The 9,943-nt window shown below is 48.0% G+C and overlaps 1 protein-coding gene across 1 annotated transcript; it reads right to left on the reverse strand.

Annotated features, from left to right (window-relative positions):
- Positions 1 to 3,825: 3,825 nt before the first annotated feature.
- Positions 3,826 to 9,423, reverse strand: LOC6526299. The gene is made up of 5 exons (XM_002087385.4): positions 8,203 to 9,423; positions 7,921 to 8,138; positions 7,723 to 7,867; positions 7,035 to 7,667; positions 3,826 to 6,115 (listed from the first exon to the last, which is right to left on the reverse strand). The coding sequence occupies exons 1-5, from the start codon at positions 8,869 to 8,871 to the stop codon at positions 3,962 to 3,964; spliced, it is 3,819 nt and encodes a 1,272-aa protein (XP_002087421.1). The 5' UTR covers positions 8,872 to 9,423; the 3' UTR covers positions 3,826 to 3,961.
- Positions 9,424 to 9,943: the final 520 nt, after the last annotated feature.

Below are 9,943 nucleotides of genomic sequence, written 5' to 3' on the forward strand. Positions count from 1 at the left end.
GACACGGGCGGACATGCGCATCTCTGCGGACGAGTTTGTTGCCAGAGTCTTTCGTTCGCCTTTACGTGGGGGCTTAATGCTTCCAGCGAAGCGTCAGAAATTTAATCAAAAATTTCATAAACGCTCGGCGGTCAAACTGCACATTTAATGACAATAATTTGCGTAATGGATTTTCATGTTCTCGTAATTGAATTTATTTTAATTTAAACTAAATTGCGCTACGCGTTACACGAATTGGGATCGGAGCCTTGGAATATATAATTTTATGCGCTCACGCGGCCCCTCCACTAATTGATTATAATTCTGTCAGTCGCCGTTCTGCCACCGTTGCCTGGCCGCAGGTTCAGATGGATCTGGTCCCCTGGATCTGGTCGGACCTCCGGACACTCGGATCGGCCATCCCTCTGCTCCATATTTCGCGCATTATTTCGCGCTCGTTAGCTGGCTAGGGGCTACGGCTACAACTCCATCCCATCGTCATCGCCAACCCATCGTCATCGCCCTGACCATCAGCATAACCAACTCCATCACCAGCCTTAATGCCCATCATCATCAACAGCATCGTGGTGCTGCTACTTCGACCACTCGCAGCTAGAGGTGGGTCAAAATTATAAAAGAAATATAAAAGAAGTTTTACCCATTTAACTAGTTACAGATAAGAAGAGTTATCAGTTGCACAAAACTAACCTACAGCTAAAAATGGCAAATGCATATTTCTGAATTAATGATGAAGATTTTTTGAATTTGGTTTCTGCAGACTATTGGCTTAAGGAGTAAAACTCTTCCCGAAAGAATCACGCACTCCGCTCTACCTCAAAGACCCAGTGCCCGGCAGGTGTTTTCGAATCAATACGGGGATCGATTCGCTTCGTCGTAGCCTGTTAAGAAATACTCATCGCCTGGCACTTTTGGGTGGAGAGAAACGCAAGGAAACCGGAGCTCGGTAAGTGTGTGCCTCAAAATTGTTTGATGAATTTTATAATAGTGGGACATTATGTTTGCTTCCGCTCGCTGTTGCCACAATTTACTCTTTATGAATGTCAATGGTTTTTTAATTAATTGCAGGCCATTTTCGATACTTTACGAGCCTGTCCTGTTTTTATATGCAAAATCTTAACATGCTTCGGGTACTCGCATCAATCTGAAATTTATCTTTGGCCATTAAATTCCATGCGATGTGATCGTTAAATTTCTCCAGCTGAATGTGACAATAACAATTATTTTAAGAGCCATGAAAATAATTCCCAAATTACAAATACCTAATCTCGTCAGAGCTGCGCGATATAACATTAAGGTTTATAACTATTTGTTAGCGGTATTTAGATAAATGTATAAATGGGTATCACATCATCCGCAGTCGAAACCCTTTGTACTCTGTCGATCTCTTTCACGTCAGTTCATTAAAGGCGCTTAAATTGTATTTCAATGTGGGACTCGGCTCGAAATCGGGCTTGGCACACACAACCGCCACACGAACGCCAGAAGCGCAGAAATCCAATCAAAAAGCAGCCCAAGACGCCACCAACACAAGAACTCCAGCTGGAAATTAAAGTTGGAATCGGAGTTGGAGTTGGAGTTGGAGTTGGGGCTTAAGCCAACACCGAAGTGGCCAAGTCGACCCCCTGTGCGAGCCATTGTCGTAAATCACACATTAAAATATTTATTTGTATTTTTACTTGTTCAGAAATTAGCTAAGAGCCCCCAGTCGAGATCCGAGATCCAAAAACCGAGTCGGGGTCGGGAGTCGGACTCCGGCTTTGTTGTGCGAATGAATTTTAATTTCCTTTTTATGATATTTTAATTTATTTAAGCGTAAATCAAAACCAAAACGAGACGTGCTCTCGATCTCTTTCCTTTTTTCTTTCAGCCGGAGGCTGCACTTTTAATAAATTAGATTACCTTCGGCTAAGCACTTAAAAAAATTATTTTTAATTAGGGATCCATGCATATCGATTATTTAAATATGTTGTTATACTTCATAATATTTAATGCAATCCAATGAAGTAAAGAAATTGAACATAACAATTATTTGTTTATTAAATTCAGGTAGCTAAAGACCAGCTTAATGAATTATTAAATATAAAAAGCAGCAATTATCATGCTCCTTCTATCCCTCCTAGGATCGATACTGGACTTTCCTCTGAGTGTACTTCGGGTGCGCTCAGTTCGTGGCTTACCCGATTTTGGGAACGGAGCGGCGCTTCCTCGGATCTCCGACATCCGCGCGAACTGCATAAATCTTGAAAGGCTCACCAAGCCCTACGAACAGGGAAACAGGGAGTGGTGGACTTGAGGTGGACTAACAAGCTGGAAAAACACTCTGGAGGCCTGGCATGCAGACAAAGATTGCTTTTTCACAGCTTGTGGTACGTCCGGCAGTTTATTAATTTGACGTTTCCAGTTGCAGGCCAGCAGTTCAGCAGTCCAGCAGTCCAGAGATGATCTCGGCCAGAAACAGTCCGAGCAGTTAACGGTGCAACAATTTGTATACATTTTCAGTTCCCGAGGGTGCTCCCTTTTTTGAGCGGGGGTCGGGGGGAGGTCGGGGTCCCACAACAATTAGTACGCGAATGGGACCTGAAATTCGGTTCCATCTAATTAGGGTGACTCCTTACAGAGTTTGTTAACGGTGTCTGTAAGCTCAGAAAAGCTCAAGAGCGCAGGGCTGTAACTGTTAGTTTTTGGTAAGTCCGGCAGATGGCGGCTGCGTTGTCTTTCCTCTTATACGCTGTAAAGTATGCTGTTGTAAGGGGTTTTCATGCAGGTTGCAAGTCCTTAACAGCATCCAGCTCTAAATTCCTTATAACTCTTTAAAATTTCAAATATTCCATTTTATTTCACTTATAAGTGCATTATTATTATTAATATTATTGAATTCTTGCAGCACTCTATTTAAAGGACTTAAAACATATCTCCTTTGAACTCACTGTAAGTACACATTACTTTTAACTTGTGTTGCACTGTTACTTTTGCCATCGAACATGCTACGCCTCAACATTTCAATAGCAGCTGTTTTCCCCAGCGAACCTCTCTTAACACAATGTAAATATCTTAACAGCTCTGGTAACAGAAGCACTTCTTGTTGGAAGCTCTAACATGACGACTGGAAGTGTTCATTTTCTCGAGGGGAAGCCAGTCGAGTGAACTCACAACAGACTTCTGTTGGCCAACAGAGCTCTGCAGAGCTGTACACTAGGAAGATAACATTTGGCAAGGACTCAAGAAGAACTTCCTGTTGTTGACAGTTTGCTGTTGGACGAAGGACAGGGGATAAGTTAATGTACAATCTCTGTTCGCTTTAAAAGCATATGAGGCGATGTTGTCTTTATGCCTGAACAGAGTCGCCCGTCCAGACTACGCCACCCACCACCCCCACCACACAGCAATTGCTGTTTACACGCCTTGAGTTGAGGGGGAAAGGAATTTGCATAACGCAGCCTTGTCGGGGATGCGGAGGAGTCCTCGGAGGAGTTGGATGGCGATGACGATGTCGCCAACTTGTTAGCGGACGCTGGCATTTTTACTTCATATGCAGAGATAATGCGCCGCCCATTGCCACCCAATGGCCAAGTCCTTGCCCTCCCCCCTGCACCCCTTCATTCCACCCAACCACATGTCAGTGGCAGTCTCTGTCCTCCGAACTCCTCCTTCTTGCTCCGTATTCTGTATTCCGTACAATGTCATGGCTGCGTGCGTGGCTAAGAGAGCACAAAAGTCCCCGGAAAGGGAAGACAACTCCGCTCCTTTGGGAGGTGAAATGGAAAGCCAGAAGAAGAGTTTCTTAGTATCAATACTCACAGATGCCCATTGCAACAGCTTTTTTAGTTATATGGACACCAAAATATATATATTTATTTGCGGTAAAATACATGAGTTACCAATAGCCATGTGTGGTTTTCGCTGGTCCTAGAAGTTTTATCAGCAGGCTATTGAAGTCGTTGTTAAATCTATTGAACATCTTTCAGTGCTCGCTATCCAAGTGTTTCTGCTCGTCTGGTTGCTCCGAAGTCGGGTGACTGGATTCCTGACCTACGCTATTTTCATCCTCAACTTTGTTTTGGGGCATTCCTTCTATGTCCAATATATCATCCTGATTTTGGCATTCGGTCAAAGAATGTGATATCTGACTAGAAGTCTCTGTGCTCTTGTTTTCCGACTCCACTGACTCATTCTCCAGAGTTTGTTCCGGAAACGGCAGTGCCCGTAGTCGCTGCACCATGTCCTCAAGGGTTTCGGGGGCTTCCTTCTGGACAGCTTCCCTTGCAGAGGATCGCTTCTTGGCCGCATCATCCTGTCGCGTGGCAGCGCACAACTGGGATTGTGGCTTGCTCCTCACCGTCGTGGTCTTGGGAATGGCTCCCGTGGATTGTAGTTTCAGTGCCAGCTGACTAGCAGTGGTGGTGACTGTTGCACAACAAGCTGCTCCCTCGCCTTCCTCCTCGGGCTGGACGACAATCCTGGTGCTGGCCTTGGAGGTGGTGGCCTCCTCGGACGGCACAGTTTGTTCCACCACTTCCGCTTCCTGACGCCGAGTGGCTTCTCTTTCCGCGATCCTGTTGATCATGGCTGTGCCCCTTTCGGAGGTGGAGCTCAAGCGGGCAATCAGTTCGTTTCCTTGAAGCTCCAGAAGACGGAGACGCTCGGCTCTATTGGCCGACACCCTTTCAATGTCCTCCAATCGCTGCTCCAATGTGTGCGACATGCTAGCAGAGCTGCGAGGTTGATCCTGCTGAGGATTTGGGCCGTGCTGCTCGTGCAGGGTATCCAACTTGGTGGCTAAGTTTTCACCGCGCTCAGCATTTCTAGAGAGCTGTGATATTAGCTGTCGACTTTCTTGCTCCATACGCTGAATCCTCGCTGTTCTTCTGGAGGTGTACTCCTCTTCCTCAGCGGTGAGGGGAGATGTGGCTGGAGCGGAATCAGTTTTAGGTGCCGGGACTGCTTCCTCCTCTGTGTTACTTTCGAAGCTCGCCTCTCTGCTCGGCGCTCTTCTAATCCTGTCCAGAGATTTCTTAAGGTAGTGGCCTCGATCGGCAGTGCGCCTAATCCTGGACATCAGTTGGCGCGACTCCTCCTCCAGGCGCCCCAGCCGCTCCGATCGCTTCCTTGTGTACTCCTCCTCCCGCGGTGTGAGGCATCCGGTGGCTGGAGCGGAACTGGCCCTGGTCATTCGCTCCACGCGCTTCCTGTTAATGAATTCGTCCAAGGGCACAGCATGTTGGGCGGGAGCAATGTCGCCCTGGAACTGGCACAACTGAATCTCGAGGCGCTCCCGATTCCCAGAGGTTTCTAGGACTTGCTGAATTAGATTCTTGCACTGCTCCTCAAGCTTCTGGATGCGACTGGCAGTGCCTGCCGCTTCACTCGACCCTTCCACACTTCTCTGTCTGCTCCTGGAGCTGTGCAGCGACTTTGGAAGAACACCACGGGCTCCATCCTCCTCATGCTCGGCAACTTCTTCTCCTTCGTCGCCCAAAGGATACGCAGCCTCCTCCCTCCAGCCGCAAGTGGGTGGAGCACTGTTCCAGCGAAGAACGATATTTTCAGCCTCAACTTCCTCGCCCTCGAAACCCTGGCGTCCAGGAGACGTGCTTTGCATCCGCTTGATCTTGCGCGTGTGCTCGAATTGATCCCTCAGAAGCTTCCGGCGACAAGTGACCGATGAAGTGGGTGCTTCGGCAGGATCCACGGCACCCAGATCCCGCTCCTCATCCGATTGGGGACCCGAATCGCTGTAACCGCTCTCTGCCGAGTGATTGGCATCCTCCAGCTTCCTCCTGGCGAACTCCCTTCGCCACTCGTCACACTGCTCCTGGCTCTCGTCGTTCTTGGCCCTGGCCAAGGCCCACTTCCGGCGGCAGTACTCCAGCTCGTCCTTGAGTTCGCTCAAGAGACGCCTCTTCTGCTGCAGCTGGTAGCGCAGGATCTGCTCCTGGGTGTGGAGCTGGCGATGCTGGCGCTGCATCTTGCCCACCAGGTGCCACGTTTTGGTCAGCTCCAAGCTCACACCGCTCAACCGCTTCTCCTGCTGGTTAAGGCGGTAGTCCAGATGGCTGTTGAGGGTTTTGAGTCGGTTTGTCTCCTTAACCAGCGACTTCTTCTCCAGAATGAGGTCCTGAAATGAAGAAAAGGCATTGGATTTTTGACGCTACTTAAGCAGAGGGGCTTGGGCGGAAGTAAAAACTTCTAAAGTGCTCCATCGGGAGATGGTCAAACTTTTCAATCAATTAGAGTTTAAGCCAAAATAACAATGGTGGCATGAAACTAACTAAAAGTAGAGATACCCTATGTTTTCTATTCAGGAATTTAAGTTTGTTATTTTCATGTGGTTTATCATAGATAATATCAAGAGATAACTTTAAGTAGACCAAATATTCTCCTGACTTTTAAAGGAATACCTGACCAGAGCCAAAACGAAGCCGAAATAGCTTCTATTCAAGGGTAGCTAAGTGCAACATGTTCTGCACCAGCGGCAACTGACCGATAAATTCAATTATGTGCACGACAATGGACTCGACTGCCAAGGCCGTGCCCCAAGGACCCACCCACTCTTCCACTCCTTCCACTTCCCACTTCGACGCTCGGCAGGATGTCAGCAATAATGAAGCTGCTCGTGCTCGGCCGCTCGCTCGGCACTGGACTAAATAAAGCGCTTAAGTGAATAATGCAAAACTTTGCAACAGCCACAGACAGGACTCCATGACGGGGAGTCTCGGAGGCGGCGGATGGGTGCGACTCCGGCGGACTGCACTTCATCAGCAAACCGGATACGACAACTAACAAGCCCGATTGTCCGCAGCACTCGAAAGAAGGAGGGCACTGAAGGAAGTGGAAGCTGCGACTTGAGACACAAAATGTCTTACATTTTCATTATTCACATACATGTTTCCTACTTTTACTTCTGCGAGTGGGTTAAAAAATTAATATAAATGTTACTCCTAACCAAGGCAAAATGAACTAAATATGGAAGTCAACTCAGATGGTTGCTTTGTTTTTTGCAGTGCAGTAACCGAAGCTTGGCAGCTTGGGCTCACCTTTAGTTTGATGTAGGTTTTGCTGACGCTAAGCTCCGCTGGCTTGCGGTGGGACTCGCCTTCGTCCTTGCCAGCAGCGTTGGATGCGGATGCGGATAAGGACGAGGACGGGGACGGAAGGGCGCCACTGGAGGATGGCAGCTCCTCCAACTGCACGCGCTCGATTTTGTGGTGGCTCAAGAGCTCCATCAACACTTTCCAAACTTTTGGCAAGTTGCCAATAATTTCTTGGGCCGAGGCAACTTTTCCCATAATTTCGGGCTCATGGCTTTTTAACGAAGCCGCAGTGGCATCCACACCCGAGCTCGAGCCCGAGTGCGAGCTCCCCTTTCCGGAATTTTCCACTGCCACTCCCGGTTGACAGCCGTCCGTGGAGTCCTCCATTGTGGTAGTGGTTGTGGGAGTGGGTGTGGCACTGCGACTTTTATCTGATTCCTCGGCGGAATCCCCGTGACCAGTGGCTTGCTCCACGAGGTCGAAGAGCAACTTGGGCAGAGTGGCGCCGTCGCTGCAGTTTCCCTCCGCTTGGGTCATTTGGTTGAGCAGATGGCGGTTCTCCTCCAGCATTCGATTGACGCGATCGATGTCCATGTTGCTCTTGCCGTTGAAGCCCATAATGAGCTGACTGAAGAGCTGAAAAAGGATATGGCTGTTACACGAAAGTGGCTTCTATACAAGTGGCACTCACCATGTTAACTGCACCCACTTGCTCGCTGAGCAGACGCTTCTCGTACTTGTGCTCGCTACACTCCTCCCGGAGCTTCGCCAGCTCCTCATTGGCCAGCTCCACCTCCTTGAGGAGGCCGTGATTGCGCTCCTCCAAGCTTTTGTTTCTAGTGCAGTAAGAAAGTTAGGTAGACTGTAAAATGGATAGGAATTGGCTTACTTCTCCTGCTCGGCCGTGAGTTCATCTTTCTTAATCGAGATTAGGCGCTGCAGATTCTCGTACTCCGCAGCAGCCACCCTCTGTCGCTCCTCATAAAGTTGCCTCAGCTGGCGGATGTTCACCAGTTGGCGCTCGTACTCCTGGCGAAGATTATTCGACATGATCTTCATTTCGCGCTCACTAAAGGAGTTCTCGATTTCCGTCAGCTTCATTTTGAGCTAGAAGTAAACCATTTGATTAATATGGAACTTGGTTTATAGATGACCTGCTTTACTAACTCACCTGAGCACACTGCTCCTCCTTGACACTGAGCATCTGCTTGCAGCAGGAGATGACCTCCTTCAGGGTTCCCACCTGGCGTTGGACCACCTCCACCTCTCCACGCAATGACAAGTTCTCGGCCTGGGCCTGCTGCAGAGCCAGCTGGGCATTGGCCAGTTCGATATTGGCATGTCGACTCCTGGCACTGGGATTCTCATCATCCGGATCGGAATCATGTTTACTTGTATCATCCGAATGGTCACCCGGAGTATCGACTTCACCCTCTGCAATTGTATCTTTCCTTAGACGTCGATTATCGGCTTTTTCTTTGGCCAATTGCTCTTTTAGACTGGCAATTTCATCCCTCAAACCCTGCACAGCACTTTGGCGAGCCTCTTTTTTCTGGCGAAGCTCCTCCCTGAACTCCTCGAGGGTCTGCTCTCGTGGAGGAGACTCATCTCCTTTGTCCTCCATTTCAGTGGCGACTTGATTCGCACGATATTTATTTCTATTATTGGGGGGCACCACCTCGGCTTCCTGTTCGGTTATCGCTGGGGGGGCCTGTTCCAGAATCAGATCCTCGTGCTCGATGTTGTTCCACCAGGGCTCGTCATCGGCAGACTGCTGCGCCTGCCCCTGCAGCTGCATCTGCGTATCATCCGCAGACTGTGTGGACTCGGCATTTCCCATATTCCCCAACAGAACAAAGACGAACGGTGCGGCTGTGGTATGCGGCTGTGATGATCTGTTTACCAATGCAGATTGGCTGATACAAAGGGGATGGCCTGCGCCTGGCGAGCGTTTTACGATTTACGATTCACTTTAATGCGACTTTGCTTCTAGGGAAAAACTCTTTGTCGGCACAAAGAAAACCAACGAAATATCCAACGATCCACCGATCTACAGATTGATATGGCACCAATACCAGCAGGGGAGAATACCAACAAAAATCGCTGTCTATATTTGTGTGGGCCGATCACACACGAGTTTGCAGATTTCGCAATTATCAATTGACTTTCACTTTTCAACCAAGGATGTTCGAGAAAAAATAATGCCCCAATTTCCGTTAAAATACTTCACTTGCACATTGAACTTCGGCAGATACGGAAAAGAAGAAACGTAACCAAAGTAAATATCTAGTATACATATGATAAAGTTCTATATGTATTCGTGGCGTTGGAAAATTTTGGGTTCTAATTTCTATCCGTTCGACGGTCGAAGGCAACTTTTCGGTTGGCCAGCTCGGGAAAAACTGAGAAAACATCGAATAGATTCAGCTATTTTTAACCCACTACGATCTCTCCGGATTTCACACGAATCCGGCTTCTCTCCGGCACTCCGCACATAAAATGCTTTGTTTTCGAGCATTAGAGAGCATTTCTATGCTGAGGCTCTGGCAACATGCATGAGAGTCTCCTCAGGACTCTTGCCTTCGCATTCTTAATTGTTTTGCTTAGTCTTATGCACATTTTAATTAGAGGAACGTGTCACATGAAGCAGTCTAAATTTATACACAAGCGTCATTTTAATTATGACTAAGGGGTAAAGGAAAACAAACTCTTGCCACATCGCCTGTCACGAAATGAAGATCAAGACCAGTCGCCAAGAGCTGCCAGAGATAGATCCGCAACACTTACTAGGTGAATGATCTGCACTCTTTTGAAGATCTTTCCTAACATTGGGAGCTTTAACTAGAGCCCCGTGCGTATACGTAATATGTATACAAAAGAATTTTTACTGTTCTCAGTTGTAGTAGAAACTC

Source organism: Drosophila yakuba, chromosome 2L (genome assembly GCF_016746365.2).
Source record: "Drosophila yakuba strain Tai18E2 chromosome 2L, Prin_Dyak_Tai18E2_2.1, whole genome shotgun sequence".
Taxonomy (NCBI): Eukaryota; Metazoa; Arthropoda; class Insecta; order Diptera; family Drosophilidae; genus Drosophila; species Drosophila yakuba.

Coding starts and splice junctions, on each gene's coding strand:
- LOC6526299 (XM_002087385.4), bottom strand. CDS start 8,871: ATGGGAAATGCCGAGTCCACACAGTCTGCGGATGATACGCAGATGCAG. Junction 8,139..8,202: donor AGGAGGAGCAGTGTGCTCAG/GTGAGTTAGTAA, acceptor GTTTACTTCTAG/CTCAAAATGAAGCTGACGGA. Junction 7,668..7,722: donor AAGTGGGTGCAGTTAACATG/GTGAGTGCCACT, acceptor ATCCTTTTTCAG/CTCTTCAGTCAGCTCATTAT.